The sequence below is a fragment of the Corythoichthys intestinalis genome, chromosome 5 (assembly GCF_030265065.1).
Source record: "Corythoichthys intestinalis isolate RoL2023-P3 chromosome 5, ASM3026506v1, whole genome shotgun sequence".
Taxonomy (NCBI): domain Eukaryota; kingdom Metazoa; phylum Chordata; class Actinopteri; order Syngnathiformes; family Syngnathidae; genus Corythoichthys; species Corythoichthys intestinalis.
The window spans coordinates 51465716-51490761 of NC_080399.1; the positions used below are offsets into that span (position 1 = coordinate 51465716).

At 38.6% G+C, this 25046-nt stretch overlaps 1 protein-coding gene across 3 annotated transcripts in view; it reads left to right on the top strand.

The window, feature by feature from the left end:
* The window catches only part of nr1h4 (nuclear receptor subfamily 1, group H, member 4), a 38447-nt gene extending 18100 nt beyond the window's left edge, over nucleotides 1–20347 (top strand). For all 3 annotated transcript variants that reach the window (XM_057835679.1, XM_057835680.1, XM_057835681.1), the window contains 8 exons: nucleotides 1589–1963; nucleotides 7635–7775; nucleotides 14900–15033; nucleotides 15256–15348; nucleotides 15481–15580; nucleotides 15689–15835; nucleotides 19725–19838; nucleotides 19947–20347. In XM_057835679.1, coding sequence (XP_057691662.1) covers nucleotides 1589–1963; nucleotides 7635–7775; nucleotides 14900–15033; nucleotides 15256–15348; nucleotides 15481–15580; nucleotides 15689–15835; nucleotides 19725–19838; nucleotides 19947–20185 — 1343 coding nt within the window. In that variant the 3' untranslated portion in view covers nucleotides 20186–20347. The remainder of the gene's footprint in view (nucleotides 1–1588; nucleotides 1964–7634; nucleotides 7776–14899; nucleotides 15034–15255; nucleotides 15349–15480; nucleotides 15581–15688; nucleotides 15836–19724; nucleotides 19839–19946) is intronic.
* The last annotated feature ends 4699 nt before the right edge of the window (nucleotides 20348–25046 follow it).

Sequence of the window (25046 nt, forward strand, 5' to 3'; positions counted from 1 at the left end):
CTTCAATTTCTCGCTACCTGTAATCTTGTCGTACAGGTCAGCCTGTCTTGTATGGTAATATCGCCTCACATTGAACTCTTTAAAAACAGCGACTGTCTCTTTGCAAATGAGGCAGACACGGTTGTTGCGTATTTTAGTGAAGAAATAGTCCAATTTTCACCTATCCTTGAAGCGTCGGCCGTCGCAGTCAACTTTTTTTGTTGATTGTCGCCATTTTAGAAAATTGGGAGTAAAGGGTCACACGGGGTAATGTTGCTTAGAGTGCTGCTGCCTTTTAGTGGGTAAATGAGGAGCAGCATTTAGTGTGTAAGCTACTTCACACGCTGGTGGCAGTACTGCTGACCAATTTATTAAGTCTGTGTGCAGGCCAGATGTTATTGATTTTATGACAGAGGCTGGGGGCCGGATGAAATTTGACCGCGTGCCGCATTTGGCCCCCGGGCCGGACTTTGGACATGTCTGCTCTAGATGATAAACTGTAAACAATGACTGTGGAAAAGAAAAGAGGAGCAGGAATGCCACGTCTTGATCGTCCACCTCTATTGTTTACAATGTCGTCATGCCGCTGTAGGTGCACTATCCTATTCCACTCACTATCCACTCGCTCTCGCTATATGATTGGCCGAAGAGTCGAAATGGCTCTCTCTTGAAATGTCTGTTTAAAAATGTTCCCTTTGTTACTTCTTGCGTTCGCTTAAAAGTGCCCATTAAAAAAAGGAAAAGCGGTGGATGATACTACACACAGAGCGTATTATCAACAAATGTTAAAGTTGTATAATCATATAGCGAGAATAAGGAACGTCACTGACAAGCGCAGGCCCCCGCAAGTGGATAGTGAGGGGAATAGGATAGTGCACCTACACCGCACTAAAAATGGTAATGGCAAACTCCATGACGTCACTTCCTTTGTATCCGATTGTTATACGGAGACACTCGTCTATATTAAGCGGCGGGTAATATTAACCGGCTACCTACTCAGTGGAAGAACTTACATGGACAAGAGGTACATTAGTGTCGCCGTGTATTAGTACATGCCGTATAGTCTAACTAATTACACATTTAAGGCCATTATCCGTCCTAAGTTCTGGAGCAAGAGAGAGGAGGGTGAGTTTCTTAAAGGGACAGAGTCTCATTTCCGGCCATTTGAAACAGCCGTGATGCAAAGACACGTATATATTAAGTTGTGTATAAAATATATAGCTTTGACACACAACACATTGTAAAATTGTATCTTGAATGTGCTGCACAATCATACTAAATGCCTTAAGATTAGCCCCCCCCCCCCCTTTAAATGGAATGTAAGGAAACCTGCTTGCATTGCACATATTTGCATCTGTCTACAAATGACAAAAACGTGGTCCAAAACAAACCTTCTCTTCTGTTTTATAATCTCTCTTCCGGCTCATTTCAAAGATTTTGTATGGGAGTGAAGTCTTTCGTGTGAAGTCATATATTTGAAAGCAAAACATTATCCACAATGTCATTTATTGTTCAGTAAAACAATGTTACTTATTGGTAGTATAGTACAGAATCTAGAGGTAGTACTGTTCAGAAACATTTTCTATCATGTCCCTTGTTGTTCTTCCAGATATTCTAGCAGATCAGAGCAATCCTCTGCTACAAGACCCTGACATGTTATCCTTCACCAGCTACCCAGGCATGCAGTATTCGAACATGGAGTCTTCTGTGCCCACGCCATATTACTGCAGTCAAAACTACTATCCCCAGTACAGTGGAGAGGAATGGTACTCCCACACTGGGCTGTATGAACTACGAAAAACAACACTGGAAGTTAACTATGATGGGGATAGGGAAGAGGTCTCCACTGTCATGCCGGCTGTTTGCAAGCGGGCCAGGCACATTTCACAGAATGGACGCATCAAAGGGGAGGAGCTTTGTGTTGTGTGTGGAGACAAGGCTTCAGGTTATCACTACAACGCTCTTACTTGTGAGGGCTGCAAAGGTGAGCGTACACAATTTGCATTATAATATTTTGGGGATGAATATATACAGTATATTTTTTATATACAGTATGTATCTATATTTAATCTACAGGGTGACCCAAAAATAAAAACAGAAATAGGCCCCAAATTTGGAAAGGCATCATTTCTCGATTTTTTATTTTCTTCCCCAGAATAAAAAGGGAACTAGGGAAAGGGAGCGAAAACTAATTTATATTGTTCAGAATATACTAATGTTCTGAACAAAATTAACTAGTCATAGCTGCAGTTATTTTTATTCTGAAAAAAAAAAAAAAAAAAAAATCTAGAAATCACTTCTCTCGAAATTTATATCTCTGGTTGATATGTCTTGGGGGTCAAAACAAGTCAAGTCACATGTATGTACAGTATATAGCAGTGGTCCTCAAATACAAATCTTGAAGGTCCACAATAGTTTTTTTCATACAAGCATGGTTCCGTTTATTAATGTCGGTCAAATACAAGGCAGGTCGAAGGTGGTAAAGGTGGTTTTCTTTTATGTACACTAAATAATTGACAAGATCTGTCATTAAGGTGCAAACAATAACTATTGACAGTACATTTTATAACTATAAACCACTGCTGGACAAAAAAGAAAACATGTGCAAGTAGTGCAGTATATGTTCACATGTACAGTACATAAATGACAAGCTCTTTCATTAAGTTGCAAACAAAATAATTACTGACAGCAACTTTAACTGTAAAACACTTCTCGATAAGAGAAATAGCATTTGGCGGTCACAAAGCTGTTTAAACATATCATCAGCCAGTGCTACTTCAGTGCGTCTTGTGGTTGATGAGTCTGGGAGTGAGATTTGTTTGATTTTTGTTGTCATTTCCTCCTTTTCTTTTCCTTCTAACATTGCTGCCATCATTTTAGTCATACGCTCTTTTATTATTTGCGTATCAGTGAACGGCTTCTTATGTTTGGCCAACACCCACAACACTCTGAGTGAGCACTCCGTTGCAATTTGTTGTTGTCTCATAGATTTAACAATAACCTTGCTTCACTCTTGATATGACTGCCTCAACGTGTTAATTTCTTGCCTTCTCAATTCTGATTTAGGAGGAAATTACTCTTCAAAGGAGCTGTGCTCTTTAACATAATGGCGTTTCACATTTTCACTTTTAACAGCGCATTTGTTTTTAAGCATATTAAGCACATAGGTTTGGTACTTGCAGTTGTTAAAATGGATGCCTATTTGTGAGTCCATTCTTCATTGAAATGGCGATTTTCGTTGTCCACTTTTCTTCTCTTGGTCAACTTTGAGCATGACATTTAGTTAAATTCAGTCTTCCAGATTGGAAAGTGCCGGCGGGTGTGACTCGTGTTTCACACTGCTGCTGTCCATCCCTTCTAGCTAGCAGCATGCAGGCTCTCTCAGTCAATCAGCACATCGTTGTCATAGAGATTGCAACAGAAATGGGAACATGGAAGATATTTTACAAAAATTGAAACAGAATTTAGCGATAGATCGGCGATTCATAAATAAATAATATATGTTTAAAAAAGGGGTTTTTTGTTTGTTTGTTTGTTTTTTTGAAAAGTGCCATTTGCTCTGGGTCCGCAGATAGGTGTGCCATGGTCCGGTGGTGGACCGCGGTCCGCTAATTGAGGACCCCGGGTATATAGCATTTAATCACAATAATACCTAAAAGGGTTTCACAGGTTTAAAGTTAACAACAATAAAGACATCCCATGATCTAAACCCCAAAAAAGGGAAGAAAAACTAAAAACCCCATCTGGAGAGAGAGAGAGGAAACAATTGGGTTGTTGTTGCTGGCACATGTGTGACGTTTTGGATTCAAACTTGGGGGATGGGACAATCTGCGAGGGGGAAATATTAGGACAGCAGCAAATCAAGTCTTTTTGGTGGGGTTGTCCAGTTTATGGACACATAGCCAATGACTAAATGTTGTGTTAAAACCAAAGGTGGGTAGTAACACGTTACATTTACTCCGTTACATTTACTTCAGTAACTTTTTGAGAAAAATGTACCTCTAAGAAAAAACGCTCTTACTCTACTACTTTAGGCTATACTTATCGTTACACTTTTCCTCTTTTTATTTATTTATTTATTTATTTTTTTATAGCGACGCAAACAGTGGTGCTACCAGTTTCGCCAATGAGACTCAAGCTTGCTACTGTATGATCATGCCAGCCTGTTCAATCACGTGACATTCTTAAAGCAACTTCAAAAAAAGAAAAAAATTGACATAGTGCGCTGCCGTCAACATGACTCAAAAGCGTTTTTTTTTTTTTTTTTTTGGCACCGATTGATCACAGAAAACCGGATTTTAGTAGTAACTTGTCGGTTCTTGGCAGGAGCATATCAATAACCTTTGGGTTACAAAGTATCACAATATATCACAATTCCGATATTTTGTCACACCCCAAATATACAGTACATATTATATCCTAAATTAAAAATATTAAGAAAAATGCACTATTTAAACACAAGCTAATCAAAAGATTAGGATGCTTTCTTGTTTTCATGACAAATAATTTATTTTGACCCATGCCAAGCGGGTTGATGGATTAGAGTCAACAGGTAATTCCACACTGTTAAATTAAACAATGCTGGGAGTAACTTCTCACCATGTGTCTAAGAATAGGTACAGCTCTCTACCTCCTCTGCACTCTGTGGTGCTAGGTTCCCTCTCAACTTTCTGCTGCACAATACAGGAGAAACATGAGCTCTGCTGCATTAATGTCCGCCATTGTGCTTGGACGTAAGAATGTCCACTAACTGTTCCAAAGTCCTTCTCCGTATGTAAGCTTGTTGGTGGTGGAATTCTGGGCACGCACACTGCATGTGTGTGCCTCTGTTACCCCTTTTATTCATTGTAGAAGTATAGCAATCATAATTGTTTTAAGTGTTGATTTGAGTACTTCATTACATCCAATTGTATTAACGAGATTATACAACCCCTAGCAAAAACTATGGAATCACCGGTCTCGGACTAGTACTCACTCAGACATTTTATCATGTAGAATAAGCTCAGATAAAAAGCTTAAAAAAAATAATGAATTAGTGCAACTCTTTAGCATTCAGAAACACTAAAAGAAATGAATAAAACACATTGTGGTGTTCAGTAAATGTTAATTTCATAGAGCAAGTGCAGGGAAATATATATGGAATCACTCCATTCTGAGGAATAATGGAATGATGAGAAACAAACAAAGAAATAACAATCAAAACACATTTCTAGTATTTAGTAGCACCACCCCTGGCTTTTAAGACAGCTTGCAGTCTCTGAGGCATGGACTTGTTGAGTATTCTTCATCAATTTGGTGCCAACTCTCTTTGATTGCAGTTGCCAGATCATACTTGCAGGTCGGAGCCTTTCTGTGGACCATTCTTTTTTTTTTCCAATTTCCACCACAGGTTATCATTAGGGTTGAGATCTGGGCTATTTGCAGGCCATGGCATTGACTGGATGAGTATTTCTCCAAGGAATGCTTTAACAGTTTTAGCTCTGTAGCATGATGCATTGTCATCTTGGAAAATGACAAACACATTTTTTAATTGAAGGGATAAGAAAGCTACCTGAAATTTCAATGTAAACTTGTGCATTTTTTGAAGATTTAGCGACAACCATCTTCCCAGTGCCTTTGCCTGAGATGCAGCCCCATATCATCAAGGACTGAGAGAATTTTGATGTCTTCTTCAAGCAGTCATCTTTGTAAATCTCACTGGAACGGCACCAAACAAAAGTTCCAGCATCATCACCTTGTCCAATGCAGATTCTTGACTCTTGACACCTTGTCCAATGCAGATTCTTGACTTTTGGCAAAGTACTATGGTGCTACTACTAAATGTGTTTTGATTGTTATTTCTTTGTTTGTTTCTCATGATTCCATTTTTTTTCTCAGCATGGAGTGATTCCATATATATTTCCCTGCACTTGCTTTATAAAATTAACATTTTCTGATCACCACAAGTTTTTTTATTCATTTCTTTTAGTGTTTCTGAATGCTAAAGAGTTGCACTTTTGAACTAATTGATTATTTTTTCAAGCTTTTTATCTGAGTTTGTTCTACATAATAAAATGTCTGAGTGAGTATTCGTCTGAGGCTGGTGATTCCATACTTTTTGCTTGGTAGTATTAAGAGGTATTGATTTGACAGTTGTTTAATGTTTATTTTGTGCAGGGGCTGAGACTTATACTGCATTATAGTCCACTGAGACTGTTTTTCAAACAGCTTTAATAGGGTGTCGACTTGCGTAACACTCAGTATGTACAGTTTGGAGTCGGTAAAAATAAAGGTCTCACTGTACAAATACTTTGGAAGGGAGTGTATAAGCGCTCACCAAATAAAGTGGCAATATAGCAGTACCTTCAACCTTAGTGGTGCATTACGTACTAATTTATGAAAGATGATATATGGAGGAGCATCAATTATAATACTCCAAAACTAGTGGCGGTATGTGAGTGATAGATAGTTGAGCAGAATACGCCCACAATTGATGGCGGGTGAGCACCACTGCCATTTAAATGTAAAGAAAGCACCTTAAAGATGTCAATGCTAGTGAACAACAATCTTGTTTAATCAAGTGAAAAAAGTGAAAGTGGCTAGAATTTCTTGCCAAAACCTGACATAAAGGTCGACATGGAACCAGAATTTAAAAAAATTATTTTATTTTATTTTTAAAAAATTAGAGTGGGGGGGGGGAGTCAACCCTCACTCTCAACCCTCATAAAACCAAACAAATGCGAAGAAAACTACTTTTGGCGAGAAACCGATTTTCATTCAAAATTATTTTTATTTTATTTTATTTATTTTTATTTTATTTTCATTTTTATATATTTTTTTCAATTATGCGCAAAGACACAGTTAACAAAAATACCATACAGTAACCCCAACCTCCATCTCCTCATTTTTATTTTCCTTCATTTCCTCATATCTAAATGCAAAATCTAAATTTTAACTACTTAAGAACATACTATACATAGGATGTACACTAAAATTGAAGATAAACATTGACTTATATATGATTATTAAAAAAAAAAAAAAAAGAGTAACATAAATTAACAAAAATGAGTACAAAATGACTTACATTATGCATAGTGAATTGGAAAATATTTTGAAGATAATGTAAACTTTGTCTCTTTCATATTATAAGGAAATAAATAAGTAGCCTAACAGATAAATTAACAAAAATAAGTCCAAAGTGCACATTAACTAGCGTTAGGGTTAGGTAAACCCTAACCCTAAACCCTAACCAGAAGGGCCAGGCACATGACAGTAATGCATAGTGTATAATTAATGATAGAAATTAAAGAACATCCATCCATCTATCCATCCATTATCTACCACTTAATTTGGGCCAATGAGCATGTTGCCTTCAAAGTGAATGTAAAGTTTTTTTTGCCTTTGTACAAGGACTTGTCACAGTTTAGCACAGCAGTTATGCTTATTGACCATTAGATGTCTCAAAACTAAGAGGCTTGAGATTTGTTATGTGAGCAGAACATTTGACCTGGGCATCATAATACAATTAGACATGATATGTTAGGTCCACGACCGCATATACTGTATCGGTATGGGTTTGCTATCAGTATTGGATTTTTTTAGTTGGTCAACGGTAAAAAAAAAATCATTATTGAACAACTCTGCAATAAAGTCTTTCTTTTGTCCACCATGTGCAGGTTTTTTCAGACGGAGCATAACAAAGAATGCCGTGTACAAGTGCAAAAGTGGAGGAAATTGTGAGATGGACATGTATATGCGAAGGAAATGCCAAGAATGTCGACTCAGGAAGTGCAAAGAGATGGGCATGTTGGCAGAGTGTGAGTGCCTATGATTTATTATGCCAATTTGGTACCAAGCAATGTTGACAAATTTAGGCTTTCTTTTATACCAATGCTTCTCAAACTAAGACTGCAGCTCAGGGAGTCTCAGGAGGGGAAAAGCATTTTAGAGAGAAAAAAAGGTGAATACATCATTGTAATCGTTATTTTATAAATAAATTCTTTTAATCTCCCCAAAAGATTTTTTTCCCACATGTCAAATTCAATTTTTATTTATTTACTTATTTTTCTTAATATTATGACATCCGTCAATAGAAAACTCCTCTTTTAAAAATTCCTCTTTTAGGCATCATCATGCAAACACAAAAACTGTCATTATATTAGACAGTTACTCTAAATGCTCTGACAACTTCTTTCAATCTCACATGGCCTAATTAATTTAACAGGGTATTGAATGTCACACACTATACAACAGACGTGCGGTTGAAGAATGTGTCATCATAGCCAACAGCAAAAGAAGCATTCTCAGTTACTGCTTTACTTATTATTTGTTAAAGTTTTGGTGAAAGAAACATTTAAGCCTACTTCATGTCAGCCCACTTCAAAAATATTTTGACATCCAATTGTAGTATTAGTAGAGATGTCCCGATCGATCGGGATGCCGATCGATTGGGTCCCATCACGTCATTTTCAAAGTATCGGAATCGGCAAAAAAATATCGGCCATGCCTTTTTTTAATATACAGTAAGTATTTGATACACTGCCAATGGGTTTTCCCATTGTCAGTGTATCAAATACTTGTTCTCCCCACTGTATATATATTTTTTAATTAAATGTTTTCTAATTGTATTTATCATCACAGACATAATATGTTACACTAACCCAGAGTCTTTAGTTTAGGCTTAAGGTAGGGTTATCAAATTTATCCCGATAACGGCGGTAATTAATTTTTTAAAAAATGTATCATGTAAAATGTATTAAAATATTTAACGGAATTAATGCATGCGTTGCACGACCCACTCATGCATTGTCGCGCTCAATCTGTAATGGCGCCGTTTTACCTAAATAGAGAGATAATAGGCAGAGTAAAATGAGAAGAGGGAATTTTAGCAGCCTTTGGAGACTTTTTTTAATTGGATAAAGCCTTACTATCCCTTTCCCTACGATTAGAAATATCATGGGAAGCAATGTGGGGAAGCAAGGTAGCAATTCATCTTTTTCTTAACACCTTGTTATTTCCCAACGCAGAGAAGATATATCAGTTGGTAGCACTACGCACAGTCATGGTTCCACTTCCCAGGATGCATTTGGGCCTGGCTACAGTATAATTTACTGAAAGCTCAACAAATACATATACTGTATGTTGAATGTATATATTCGCCCGAGTTTTATTCATTTTTTTCTTAATGCATTGCCAAAATGTATATGATTGGGAAAAATTATCGGGAGTGATTGGAATTGAATCGGGAGCAAAAAAAAAGCCATCGGATCGGGAAATATTGGGATCGGCAGATACTCAAACTAAAATGATCGGGATCGGATCAGGAGCAAAAAAACATGATCGGAACAACCCTTAGTATTCGTGTTATGTGTACAGTCCCTGACAAAAGTCTTGGCGCTTATCCATTTTGTAGAAACAATTGCCAATAACCTGACTTTTAATTATTCAATTGGTTTCAGAAATGGCTCATATGAAAGCTAAGACCCTCCCAAATTATGTTGAATGTACAAAAACATATTTGTTTCACTGAAGAAAGACTTATCATTTAATGAAGACATAAAGGTCAAATTTTGGCAAGACAAAAGTTTTGGCGCCTACAGAAAGTAGTGTGAAAATTGAACAAAAATTGTACTTCGAATACAAAAATATGTTACGTAACATAACAAATTAAGTAGTGGTGCTTTGAGATCCAAATTTAATATTTTGTATGACTTCCATGGGCTTGAAAGACTGCATCCATGCGGTTCGGCAAGGATTCATACAATTTATTGATGAAGTCATCAGGAACATCAAAGAAAGCAGCCATGCATGCCTCCCAGAGTTCATCAACATTCTTGGATTTCGTCTTCCATGCTTCCTCTTTCATCCTGTTCGTGTCTGGTGACTGGTCTGGCCAGTCCTGGAGGATCTTGATCTTCTTTGTCTTGAGGAACTTTGAGGTAGAGATTGAAGTATGCGATGGAGCATCATCCTGCTGCAGAATTTGTCCCTTTTTATGGTTAGGAATGTAAAAGGCAGCTAAGATTTGTTGATATTTCAGACTATGGTCTCTCCTCTCAAGCTCGGGTCCTCTACCAGAGGCCTGGGAGCTTGAGGGTTCTGCGCAGGATCTTAGCTGTCCCTAGGATTGTGATGTCGGTCGTTGTTCCTGGTATCTGTTGGAGTCATGCAGCCAGCTTGGGGGTTACTGCCCCTAGTGTCCCGATCACTACTGGCACCACTGTTGCCTTCACTCCCCACATTTTCTCCAACTCTTCCTCCAAGGGTTTCTCCAACCCTTGGTATTTCTCAAGCTTTTCGTGTTCTTTTTTCCTGATGTTGTTATCGCTCAGGATTGCTACATCTATCACTACTGCTGTCTTCTGATGTTTATCCACCACCACTATGTCAGGCTGGTTGGCCATCACTAGTTTGTCTATCTGGATCTGGAAGTCCCACAGGATCTTGGCTCGGTTGTTCTCGACCACCTTTGGAGGTGTCGCCCACCTTGACTCCGGGGTCTCCAGTCCGCACTCGGCACAGATGTTCCTGTACACTATGCCTGCTACCTGGTTATGTCGTTCCATGCATGCCTTGCCTGCCAGCATCTTACTGTTACCTGCTGTGATGTGCTGGACTGTCTCAGGGGTCTCTTTGCATAGCCTGCACCTGGGGTCCTGTTTGATGTGATAGACCCCGGCCTTTATTGATCTTGTGTTTAGGGCCTGTTCTTGTGCTGCCATGATCAGTGCCTCCGTGCTGTCTTTCAGTCCGGCCTTTTCCAGCCACTGGTATGTTTTCCCCATGTCAGCTACCCCCTCAATTTGTCGGTGGTACATACCAATGCGGAGGCTTGTCCATTTCTAGTACAGTTTACATTTGGAGGCCTGGACATGCACGAAAACTCACCAAATTTTGCACATGCATGCGGCTTTGTGTGGATTTCGATAATCTTGCAACGTTACAAAAAAATGTAACAAAATGGCTCAGTGGCGCCCCCTTGAATTTTTCAAAAAGGCGTTTCCTATTAGGTTTTTTTAACGTAGAGCAATGAAATTTGGGGAGTCGCTACCTTGTGCAAAACTGCTCCAAAAAGTCTCTTGCACCCATATTCCAAACCCAACAGGAAATCGGGTATTTTGGATCGAATGTGAAATTTTTATCAATTAACAGGGTGCACATTTGAGATCTTGTCACAGAGGGAATCAGTTGGATCATCTTCAAAATTGGTTAGACAATTCAGGAGACATATGAAATTTAAACTTTTCAAAATGGTGCGTTTTCATTCATGGGTCTGACCTGGGCGTGGTGCCAAAGTCGGCCATTTTTTTCGGCAAAATGACAAATTCAGTAAAGGACTAATAGCTCCTTGAAACAACGTTCAATCTTTTTCATATCTGGCATGTATATGCGGCATCCCACCCTTAACACGAGTGCATTGAAATATTACTCATTAGGCCTAGCGCCCCCTAGTGGGAACAGGAAATGCCTTTTTTACGAAACAGGCTCCTCCTCCAAGGAAAAAAAATCTATTCACCTCAAACCTGCATCAGGGGAGCCTTAAGACATGTGTTCAGGTGCCTGATGAAAAATACTGAGGTTTGGTTGAAGCAGAAGGGTCCAACAGGAGAAGTAAAAATGACTGAAGCCATTTCGTCTCACCAAAAGTTTTGAACAGTCATAACTTCTACAACACATGTGCGCCAAACATCTCGTGCTTGTTGAGTCATACTCTGAAGGGTCCTGTAGGGGTCATTTGCATCAACCCTACAGCGCCAACTAGTGGCAATAGAAAGTCACTCATTTTTTAAAACATATGTCCAGTTCTTTTCAGGTTGGTCATTGTTTCAAGACCTTTTAAAATACTTATTTTACGGCCCATGTCCACATGTCTCTGTCTGTTGCTGTGATGACCCTTTATTCGCTCCTTTTTTGTAGTCCTCTGTCCAATAGGGGTTTTTATCTCTTAGGTGTGTGAATGTAAAGAGGCAACTTTCGCGCATGTTAGGTTCTAATGAGATGATTAGAGAGGACGATCTGCCACCACCCTGACCTGCACACTGTCCGAGTTGCATGACGTCCGAGTTGCGCTAGATTGCGAGGGCCCGTTCAGTCCTGCTTGCAGGCCTAGTTAATATTGTAACGCTTGCTTGGCGGCGAAAAATTAGACACGGAAGTCGTGATATTTTTCTCCCTCTTTTAATCTGCTTACCGCCAACAACACCAACAAAACAACAACTCCGCCCCCAAAGAAAAAGAGGCAACTATATAGACCCCAATCACCAACGTCACACAATGATCTTAATTGTGGTTGTCAGCCCAAAATCTTCTAAATATATATTAAATGCATCTTACCAGATATAAAATGACTACTACATAGTCTGTGGTGATCGTTTGGTGCCCAGATTTGTTGTCGAATTACAGAAGTCCAACTCGCTCTCCTCTTCGGGTCTCTCAGAATACGGTAGAACTTCAAGTCTCTCCGTCTATCTTCTCTGTTACTGCAACCAACCGCCACACACGCCTTCACCATTTTGATTATTAATGTTAACGAGCAGAAAAACACGCCGTAATAGGAGGCATGTACGTAGCGGTAATGTGTAAACACGACGAGCTGACACACAATATGGCGGCTCCAGTCAGGGGGGCGGAGTTGTGACGTCATGTGATTTCGGTCTATACACAGGCGGCAATCTAGTCCATTAATTGGATGACGCGCTGGCACACCGGGTGCACCAATAAGAACCTCGCGTTGATGTGTCAATCACGGTGCCGCCGCCAGACCCCGGTGACGCTTCAATATTCTGACAAAATAGCCAACGACGTCATGCATTAAGAGAGACAATAGCTAATTAATATGCTCACTCGCCACCCTGTGGTCTGGGGTGTGAATTGCAACCTGTCAAAATGACGGACGGACTTCAGTTTTTTCCGTCACCGTTTTAAAAAACCGGTCAACGACGGAAAATATTCGGTTAACGCGACCCCTGATATATATGTGCATATATATATATATATATATATATATATATATATATATAGATATATACATATATATATACACACACATATTGTATATATATATATATACACACACATACTGTATATATATATATATATATATATACACACACACATACATACTGTGTATATATATATATATATATATATATATATATATATATATATATATATATATATATATACACATACATACTGTATATATATATTATATATACAATTTATTATATATTTATATATTATATATATTCATTCATTCATTTTCCATGCCGCTTTTTCCTCACGAGGGTCACGGAGGTGCTGGAGCCTAATTTAGAGTGTTCAATCAGCCTACCATGCATGTTTTTGGGATGTGGGAGGAAACCGGAGTTCCCGGAGGAAACCCACGCAGGCACGGGGAGAACATGCAAACTCCACACAGGAAGGCCGAAGCCCGGGATTGAACCCTTGATCTCAGAACTGTGAGGCAGACATGCTAACCACTCAGCCACCGTGCCGCATAATAAACTGATAGGAATAATTGTAAATCAAATAAAATTCGTCTAAAATAAATTGGAATATATATATTTAAAAAAAAAAGAAAAAAAAAAAAAAGAAGAGGACTAAAGACATTAATTCAAATAAGTGTGCCAGGATGCATTTTGCTCTGAGAATTTTATTTATTTTCGGGTGACCTTCCATAGCTTAACTCTGTGGCTGCCATTGACACCTGTAGACGTCGAATCGATTTTAAACGGGAGGGGGTGGAAGCAATCGAATGAGTTATGAATTACATATCGTACTTTTCGGACTGTAAGTCGCAGTTTTTTTTTTTTCATAATTTGGCTGGGCGTGCGACTTATACTCTGGAGTGACTTATGTGTGAAATTATTAACATATTATTTTATTATTTCACATGTTATTTTGGTGTTTTGGAGTGACACTGAATGTTTGGTAAACTTGTTAGCATGTTCTTTATGCTATAGTTATCTGAATAACTCTTAATAGCTACGTTACGTTAACATACCGCACAAGTTCGCATTTCGTTGTTCATGCATCATGTAACATTATCATACTGTACATGTACAGTACAGTACATGCTGTACATTCAGCATGTTGTTTTCTATTGTATTTTTTATTTTAAATTGCCTTTCAAGATGACATATTTCTTCTATGTGTTGGATTTTATCAAGTAAATTTCCCCCCAAAATGCGACTTATACTCCAGTGCAACTTATATATGTTTTTTTTCTCTACGTTGGGCATTTTATGGCTGGTGCTACATATACTCAGTTGGGCATTTTATGGCTGGTGCTCCTTATACTCAGGTGCGACTTATAGTACGAAAAATACGGTAAATAGTTTGATCTCACAGCTGTGAGACGAAATAACACAAAAAAAAGAAATACTGTATAATGGCCATGCAGTAAGTGCAACAATGGCTTAATAACGACAAAGAGCTTGTGCTGTTTATCTTTGACCATGCAGGTCAGGGAACTGAGTTTGTATGTGACAGTGCGGAAACACTAGATGAGAACAATTAGTAGCGCCTCTAGCTGCACTGCAATATTAATGGCGACAAAGAATGAAAGAAGACTTATATACACTGCAAATTATCACAGTTACACATTCCATGTAGGCAGTAGCAATGACGAAAAATTTTCCTTCGACCACTGTGATCGCAATTTGTTCCGTTTTTCTGTTTTTGTGGCTGAAGCATTTCAGATATTTTAATAAAAACATTTTCTTTTATTTGTTTCACCCCTACTGATATTTCCTCAAAAAGTCACGGAATACAATGTTTTTATAAGAACTGAACAGTCTGTTGAAGGGCAAGGGATAACTTTCAAGCTCTTGCAGTCAGATGAGACAAGAAATGTTCCATTTATACACAGTCCATGAAATTATTTGTTGGCTTTCTGGGGAACAATGAAGATTAAAGCTGCATTTATCATCTGCTACAGGTTTACTGACAGAGATCCAATGCAAATCTAAAAGGCTGCGGAAAAACACCAAGGCCTCTCCAAGGCAATCAACTGGAGATGAGACTGAGGGGGCCGACAGCAAACAAGTCACATCGACCACCAAACTGTCAAGGGTATTTCGCACACACACAAAAAAAACCTCATTACTTATACCTTTATTAATATACGCTGTACTACTGTATGTCTCACACTTATCCTAAAATGTAGCATAATGTAAAGTATAAACACCATATACTGTGTACATTTGTGCATGTGAGTTGATGTCACATTGCAAAATGGTTATTGAAACATTTGAGATTGCACCAATAATCCATGTTTCTTTTCTTGGTTTATAGGAAAAAATAACAAAAGAGCAGCAAGCACTTTTGAAAGCTATTGTAGATGCATACAACAGACATCAAATCCCGCAGGAAGTGACCAAAAAACTGGTATAGAACCTATATTGTTCTCAAGTGAATTTTCAGATTTCAAATGAATACGATGAATCTTCTTGCCTCTGTATATTTCCCCTTTAAGTTGATGTTATTGTCATATCTGCCGATGTTGTTTTCCAATTTTAGCTACAAGAAGAATACAGTGCTGAGGAAAATTTCCTCCTCCTGACAGAAATGGCAACAAGTCAAGTCCAAGTTCTGGTGGAGTTTACAAAAAACATCCCAGGTTTTATTCTCCTCCTTTGAACGCATGCATCAATATGCATCAACAAAATGCAGAAACTAAAGAAAAACATTAAATTCGCTTGTGTATTTCCATGATGTTTTACCACAGGCTTTGTGTCCCTGGATCACGAAGATCAGATTGCTCTGCTTAAAGGTTCAGCAGTCGAAGCCATGTTTCTGCGCTCGGCTCAGGTTTTTAGCCGAAAGATGCCCAGCGGACACACTGAAGTCTTGGAAGAGAGGATACGTAAAAGTGGTGAGTAGTATTGGAGTCTAAATACTTTTTCGCATTCGCATTGCCTCCTGTAGTTAACTGGGAATACATAATTTAAGTACCATATCCTACTCCAAGTTTTTCTGCACCATGTTGGCCTTTTGTGGTTAATGTCACAAGTTACATCCTCCATGCATGATTCATTGGCTTTGACGTAAGTCTTGGTGACCTGTTGATCTCTGAGCAGGTTTGGGTTACACTGGCACAATACTCTTAACGAGTTCAGTTTCTTTGTGTTGGTTCTTTGTGTTTGTGTTTATATTATTTATTCACTACTGTCAAATTTATCGCGTTAACAGGTGGTAATTCATTTTTTAAATCAATCACGTTGAAATATTTGACGCATTTCACGCATGCGTGGAATGACCCGTTCATGCATTGCCTCAAATAGAGTACAATGACGCCGTTTTTTGCACATTGAGAGCAGAGGCAGAGGAAGGCGAGTGGACACAGGCCTCCATTGGACCGCACCGTTTATTGGCATAAGCTTCGGCAACTCCTTCACAACAAACATAAGTATCATTTAGTGAAAGCACAACAAAAATAATATTCCTATCTACCTATGCAAAATACACATAAAACTTACTCAGACTTTGGTCAAACTCTATTCAAACATTTCGTTTAGCTTAACAAATACAATGGATGGCAATATTTAGTCACAACACACAAACTATCAGAGGTCTCATACGTTGTGAAGCCAGCATTCAAATGACCGTGCACAATGTATGGACCAGTAAACAGGGAACTACGGCGTCAGACAAGGGACAAAACACACTCATTGGCTTGATTTCTAAGTAATTTAAAACTTGCCATTGACACCTTGTGGTGTATTTCAATCACTACCTTACGTAGTTAAAGACACTGTGGAAGAATGGCAGGGAGCCAATGTGACGTCACCGCTCATCGATGTCTACAATGGCGAGCTACCTGTTTACTTTTTGATTGAGAATTTTACAAATTTTATTAAAACGAAAACATTAAGAGGGGTTTTAATTAGAGATGTCCCGATCACGTCATTTTCAAAGTATCGGAATCGGCAAAAAATTATCGGACATGCCTTTTTTTAATATATATATACTTTTTAATTAAATCGTTTTCTAATTGTATTTAACGTTACATACATAATATGTTACACTCATCCAGAGTCTTTAGTTTAGGCGTAAGGTAGGGTTATCAAATTTATCCCGTTAACGGCGGTAATTAATTTAAAAAAAAATGTATCACGTTAAAATATTTAACGCAATTAACGCATGCGCTACACGACCCACTCATGCATTGTTGTGTTTAATCTGTAATGGCGCCATTTTACCTATATATAGAGCTAAAAGGCAGCGTAAAATGAGTAGAGTGAATTTTGGCAGCCTTTGGAGCCTTTTTTTAATTGGCTAAAGCCTTACAATCCCTCTCCCTACGATTAGAAATATCGTGGAAAGCAATGTGGGGAAGAAAGGTAATAATTGATCTTTTTCTTAACACCGTATGATATTTCCCAACGCAGAGAAGATATATCAATTGGTACCACTACGCACAGTCATGGTTGCACTTCCCATCATGCATTTGGGCAGAACAGTTAAAGGGCTACAGTATCATTCAATTCAATTCAATTTTATTTGTATAGCCCTCAATCACAACAGAAGTCTCAAAGGGCTCATTTACTGAAAGCTCAACAAATACACTAGATGGCAATATTTTGTCACAATATACAAAGTCACATTTATCCTTTAAGAATTACAAGTCTTTCTATCCGTGGATCCCTTTAACAGAAAGAATGTTATTAATGTTATAATAAAGTGCTCGTCTGAGACTGGTGATTCCATACTTTTTGCTTGGGGACAATTTGAGCGTCCTGAAAAGTTGGTATTGTTATGTCCCTACCGTCCCCATGCAAACCTACGCCCTTGTTTTCACCGCTGGCTTTATAAAAGATGAAAGATGAGAGTTGTGCATAATATAAATTACGAAGAATCGACTACAAGAGTTAATACACTCATGTAAAGCTGTTGGAACATGAGGGGCGAATGAAGACAACCCTGGGATACACAAAGTACATACTGTACAGTAGTGGTCCCTCAGCCTATTTGATGCCAGGAAGATTCTTAACAATAACCAATGGCAGAGCAGCTACATATATGTTACATTCAGTAAACTCTGGGAGCTGCGAGTAGCAGCCCATACTGTATTTCAGCCTTTCATATTCTGGAATTTCTTTCATAACAAGAGCAACATTTTTCAGTTGAGAAATCTCGTAACCTGAAAATTCTGTATATAGAGGCGTTTGTAAGTATAGGTACCACTGTATTTAAAGCAAGAGGATGCCAACTGAATTATGTACATTTACTGTGGTGTGGTTTAATGTGGTGCATCCTTGGGAAAAATCACATCGGATCATAAATTAATATAGCCTTAGAAAAAGGGGTCTTATGGCACAACTTGTGGGGGTAACTTGTGCCGTTGGAAAAAATACACTGCTGTGCCACTGATTATTAAAGTAAAATAGATTTATTATTCTTATAAATGGTAGACTATCGCACCAACGGTGCACATGGTAAGAATGAAACCAGTTGTAAACCACAAACAAACAAACAAAAAACTAAAACATACTGTATATAAATCATTCCTGCGACTTTTGAGTTTCGGGGTACAAACGTCGACCTTCCTGTGAGTTTACATACCCTGCCTTTGCTTGTGTGCCATTCTTCCGCATTCTAAAAGTAAGCATGTTCGATTGAATCAAGGCTGTAAATTCATAGGCTGTAAATTCATATGTATGAATGTGATTTTTTGTCAATACAGTGTATCACAAAAGTGAGTACACCCCTCGCATTTCTGCAGCTATTTAAGCATATCTTCATGGGACAACACTGACAAAATGAAACTTTGACACAATGAAAAGTAGTCTGTGTGCAGCTTATATAATAGAGTTAATTTATCTACCTCTTATTTACCTCTTCAATCTCTGCGGCAATGCTGACAGCACTCCTGTAGCGAGTCACATGACATTTTGGAGGGAAAATGACAAGCAGTACTCAATTTGGACATTTAGGGATGTATGTAGTTTCTAAGAAGTGCACTCACTTTTGTTGCCAGGGGTTTGGATATTACTGGCTATATTTTGAGTTATTTTGAGGGAAAATAAATTAACTCTATTATACAAGCTGCACACAGACAACTTTTCATTGTGTCAAAGTGTCATTTTTTCAGTGTTGCCCCATGAAAAGATATACCTAAATATTTGCAGAATTGCGAGGGGTGTACTCACTTTTGTGATATACTGTATGCCCGTTGATTGTTTTAATTGTTTAGTCACCCCATCTATTGTCCAAAGGATTTCAATCAGGTAAAGTGGCAAGTTGAACAGTTGATAGAGAGTGATGACAGAAGTGTGTCACTGTCTCCCTCTGCATGGCTCGGCTGTGATTGGTGGTCGGCAAAGATATTCTGTGGAAGGGACAAGGGAGCTAAACTGTCTGAAATGACAATCGCTCCTTATCTAAACATCACTAGTGCCGTTGTCTAAATGTGTATCTCTCTAGGGCCCTGACATTTCTGATAGTGTTATGCATCCCGACAGCCAGACATTCTATTTTGAACCTTTGCCAATATAATCGACAAAAACGAGCACAATATCAAAACAAAGCTTACATTCCAATAATAGTTTTTAACTTAATGACCGAGAAGTTTATTTAGATAGCAAGACTTGCAATTGCATTATAATTATCCTTTCATTTTTTTCGTTCATCTCCCCTAGCATGGCAAATCCGTCGAAGACAAAAAGCCAGTTTTCAATTTGTTGTAAATGATAACGTGTTTATTTTGTAAAATACACATTTGAACTGACTAATATTGTGTGAATTGTGTTGTGTTCTTCCAGGCATTTCAAAGGAGTTCATTACACCAATGTTTAATTTTTACAAAAGCATTGGTGAACTCCATATGTTGCAAGAGGAGCAGGCCCTCCTCACTGCCATAACCATAATGACACCAGGTGAGGGGCCGTCAAATAATCCACAAGCATCTTTTTCGCATGACAAATTGGGAAGATTTTTTTTTTTTTTAAATCAATGATCTCATTAAATAATCACATCCACACTAGATCGCCCTTACGTAAAGGATCAAGAGGCTGTAGAGAACCTGCAGGAACCCATGCTGGAAGTGCTAAGGAAGCTGTGCGTTTTGCAACATCCCCAAGAGCCTCAATACTTTGCACGTCTGCTGGGCCGACTAACTGAGTTGAGAACGCTCAACCACTATCACGCAGAAATGCTAACGTCGTGGAGGATGAACGATCACAAATTCACACCATTACTTTGCGAGATCTGGGATGTGCAGTGAAAGTACCTCTTGGTGTGTAACATGGACATTTTCAACTTGAAAGATCGATAAGGTCCACAAAGTTATCAACTGGCACACATTATTTCAAATAAACTCGTGTACACAACTACTGTATTTTTTTGTTTGATAGTACCTGCTAACCCGCAACAATAAAAGTTTATTTTGGCCAAGAAATGAGTGATGTACACCATACCTGTTAAGTGTAATTGCAATTTCTATAGAAGTGCAAAGCAGTTTTCTGTTTTTTTGTGCTAAGTTGAATGCGGAGAGTACAACTCCAGGTTGACAACCTCTTAAATTATTGACTGTCATGGACAGCGACAGAAATCCAATATTGCCAATCAATGGATATCTAGTGACAAACCAATTTGATTTCACAGCCAAAGAATGAAAGCGCCACATGCAGCTCTGGAACAGCAGGTTGAATGTTTATCATTGTCAATGGCACTGAGAAAAATTAATACATCAAATTAATGTACGAAGTTAGGGTGAAGAAACATTTGACCACAACTCTAAAAGTTTAACTGATGGTGCAAAGGCAATGTTATGTTTGGATTCAGCATTTTTTTTTAAAATTCAAAATTGCCCTGAATTAGCACAAAAAAGGTATACTATTTAGATTAAATTAGTTGTTGATGAATAAATTATAGAATTACCGCCTGTGTCATTTTGAAATTAATTTTAAATCTGCTGTAGTTAAGAAATCAGACCGTCTTTTTTTTTTTTTTATTATTAGGCGCTTGAATATCTAATGTGGTATGAGTCCTTAGCAGTTTCATAGCAGCAGCACAATCATTCTAGTACCGTATTTTTCGCACTATAAGGCTCATCAGAGTATAAGGAGCACCTTCAATGAATGGCCGATTTTTTTTAGAACTGTTTTCATATACTGTATAGACCCTACTCACATGACGTCACAACCACGCCTCCACGCCATATTATCCATCAACTCGTCGTGTTTACGCATTACCGCTACGTAAATTCCTCCTATTATGGCGTGTTTTTCTGCTCGTTAACATTAATAATCAAAATGGTGAAGGCGTGTGTGGAGGTTGGTTGCAGTAACAGAGAAGATAGACGGAGAGACTTGAAGTTCTACCGTATTCCGAGAGACCCGGAGAGAAGAGCGAGATGGACGGCTACAATTCGATGAGAAAACTGGGCACCAAACGATCACCACAGATTATGTAGTAGTCCAGTGGTCTCAAACCGGTCCTCAAAGGGCCGCAGGGGGTACTGGATTTCATTCCAACCAAACGAGACAAATACCTTTTCACCAATCTGGTTTCTTACAAGTGTAATCAGTTGATTGCAATCAGGTGCTGCTTATGTTAGTAGAAACCTCATTGGTTGAACTGTTTGTGCTGGATCTGTTGGAACAAAAACCAGGACCCACTGCGGCCCTTTGTGGAGTCGGTTTGAGACCGCTGTAGTAGTCATTTTATATCTGGTAAGATGTATTTAAAATATATTTAGAGGGTTTTGGGCTGACAACCACAATTAAGATCATTGCGAGGCTAATCGCCGACAACATAGTTTCAAATTCAAGATGCTTATTTCTTCCACCATCAATATTTTTTGAATAATATTTAGCTGGTACCAGGTGAAAGAAGCTGGCCTCGTCTACGGATCATCAGTTAAACAGGGGTGTCCAAACAAGGGGGCCAGATTTGGTGTGGTAAAAATGTGGGGGGGCTACCTTGGCTAATTTACGTAGAACAATATATTTAAACAAATTTTAGCAAGCCCTTCTGTGTGTCACATTTGCTTTATTATTATTTTTTTTTTAATTCATAATTTCAACAATCTCGCCTTTGTGGCATTCTCTTTCGACCCTCGGGCTCTTGCGAAATACTGCTGCTGTGAAATTAAACTAGCTTCAAGTTGCTTTCATTTCTCGCTGCGTATTTTCCGTGTAATCTTGTCGTACATGTCAGCGTGTCTTGTTTTGTAATATCGCCTCACATCGAACTCTTTGAAAACAGCGACTGTCTCTTTGCAAATGAGGCAGACACAGTTGTTGCGTATTTTATTGAAGAAATAATCCAATATCCACCTATCCTTAAAGCGTCAGCCATCGCAGTCAACTTTTTTTTTTTATTGATTGTCGCCATTTTAGAAAATTGGAAGTAAAGGGTCACACGGGGTAATGTTGCTTAGAGTGCTGCTCTTAAAGTTTTTCAAACTTTCGTGAGAATAGGCTGAGTTTCTGTGGACAAGATAGTTGTAGATATCAGGATAGCAGATGTCAGGCAGAGACGGCGAAGACAGCTGGTCGAAAAATATCGATTTAGGCATCAAATATGGATCTGGCGAATGGATAGACTGAAGCTTTTCCACATAACGCCTTTTATGGAACGCATCCAATGAGTTTACGGCGGTGGTCTCAAACCGACTCCACAAAGGGCCGCAGTGGGTCCTGGTTTTTGTTCCAACAGATCCAGCACAAACAGTTCAACCAATGAGGTTTCTACTAACATAAGCAGCACCTGATTGCAATCAACTGATTACACTTGTAAGAAACCAGATTGGTGAAAAGGTATTTGTCTCGTTTGGTTGGAATGAAATCCAGTACCCCCTGCGGCCCTTTGAGGACCGGTTTGAGACCACTGGTTTACAGCGTCTGAAAGCACCGGGGCTTCCATGAATTGCACTATAAATTGCACGACAAATTGAAACCATTGAGAATACGGATAAACAATGACGGACAATATGGCGGCTGGATACAGCGACACGTCATTCTGTGACGTTGGTGAGTAGGGTCTATAGGGCATGTCGCATTATAAGGCGCAGTAATAGTAGTTTTTGGGGCTGTGTTATGCATCCACTAGATGAAGCTTGGCTTAGACATGCGTCTGTTACTGTTTTCAAGTTATACCGTAGTATGAAAACATCAAGGTTTCAAAACCACCCAAAAATTCTGTCATACCGTCCTTAAGGTATTAGCTATTTTTAAGTCCAAAAAATGCATGGAGAAATCCTTTGCTTGCAGCTGTAAGGCTCAACCCTCCCCCACCGGTTGCTGCTCAGTGTCAGTGAGTCAGCTGGAGGATGTAAAACTCCTGAACTTTTTCCCCCATCGAAGAAAACGAAATCGCTGGTACGGGAATACTTTGGCCACAGAAAAGTTATCAACGGCCGCAGCTCAGAGGAGGAGGGCCAACCGACATGTAAAACATGACTGCGGAGGGTAGCAATACCCCCAATATAATTTTGCATTTATACAAAATTGAAGCTTAGTAAGCACTGTCATGAACGTAGTGTGTTTAGTGTTTCTAGTGGTGGTAAAACGTGGTGTTTTTTTTTTTTTTTACTCTCTGGCAACTGTCTGTGTTGAGAAAGATGGTGTGTGTGTGTATAATGTAAACATACGAGCATAGGCAGATCTACTATTCAGGCGAAGTAGACGATCGCCTTAGGCCCCCAAACCGTTAGGGGGCCCCCAACCAGCTGCCCTTGCCCCAACGAACAAGAGGCTAGAGCTTGGGCCACCGGAACCAGCAGCACCCCCAACTATTCGTCATGTATAATTATGTCAGCATACCAAACGAAGAAATAACAAAACAAAAAAGAAAGCCATTTGAATGCTGCATTTATATTATCTCCCCCCCACACAGACGCACTACAATGGACTGTTCCACGACGACGGACAGAGTATCAGTCGCTTAGCTTCATTTAGCGGCGTTTAGCATCGCTTAGCTCCGCTTAGCTGTTTGTTAGCTTCACTTAGCCCTTCTGCGGTTTTCACGCCACTAAGCTCGCTATTTTTACAGCTCACTTGCTACTTTGCACGTCGGCTATCGTTTATTTCGAACATATGAGCGAACGTGCTCTCCATGACAGCCAAAGTGCAGTGAGGGAGAAGTTGAGAACAGGCCTCTAATGCCTCTTTTAACTTTCTTCTTCTTCTTCACACTGAACATAAAATATATGACAGCACACCCTGTGGCGAAACAATGTTGTACAGTTCCAATCAATCATACAATAACACTCAACAGCTAGTTAACAGCAAAAGCACGTCATGTTCGTCATATAAATAATGATTTCTGGAGTTAATCCCACATACTTCAGAATTAATATTATAATATGTTGGGTAAATACTACTTAATATAGAGTAAGAATAGCTTTCAAATGGTACTCTTCATGACAAATATGATTGGCAATGAATAATTATTATATATAGTATACTATAATAATATTGCTAGAATTTTTTAAAAGAATTGTATTGAATAATGTTGGAAAGGCAAAGTCAGTGTTCTGAATCTGTTTACCTTCCATTCTTTTGCACTAGTAAATGCCATCAGCATTCAACCTCATCGTTTACTTGTGATTAATTATTGTTATTTACATGATTATTTGTACTTTAATAAAGAATTTTAGTGTTCCAAAATAGTTTTGTGAATTAATAAGCGTAAAAAAAAATTTCATTGCTAAATTAGTAAAAAAAAGAAAATTATTAGATTAGTCAATTAATCGTAAAACTACTCGGCTGACTAATCAGGATAAAATTTGTCATTTAGGACCGCCCTAGTGTACCAGAACATATTTCCTCCACACCTTTCTCACCTTTTTAACCCCTGACCCATGAAGAGAGCCCCTGGATATGTTCGCCTTAGGCCCCAAAATTGCCAAGTCCACCACTGCATACGAGTCATACACACATGCTTTTTATGGAAAATAATTCAATTATTTTTGTTCTGATGCTAATATTGTTGAGCTGTGGCATCTAAATATATAATTAAAAAAAAAATGTATTTTAACTTGACATAATACTTATGTTCCAATTTGCTAATATGTTTTGAAAAATAAAAATCGTGTTCAATGGAAAAGTAACGCATTTTAAAGCTGAAATTGCAATACC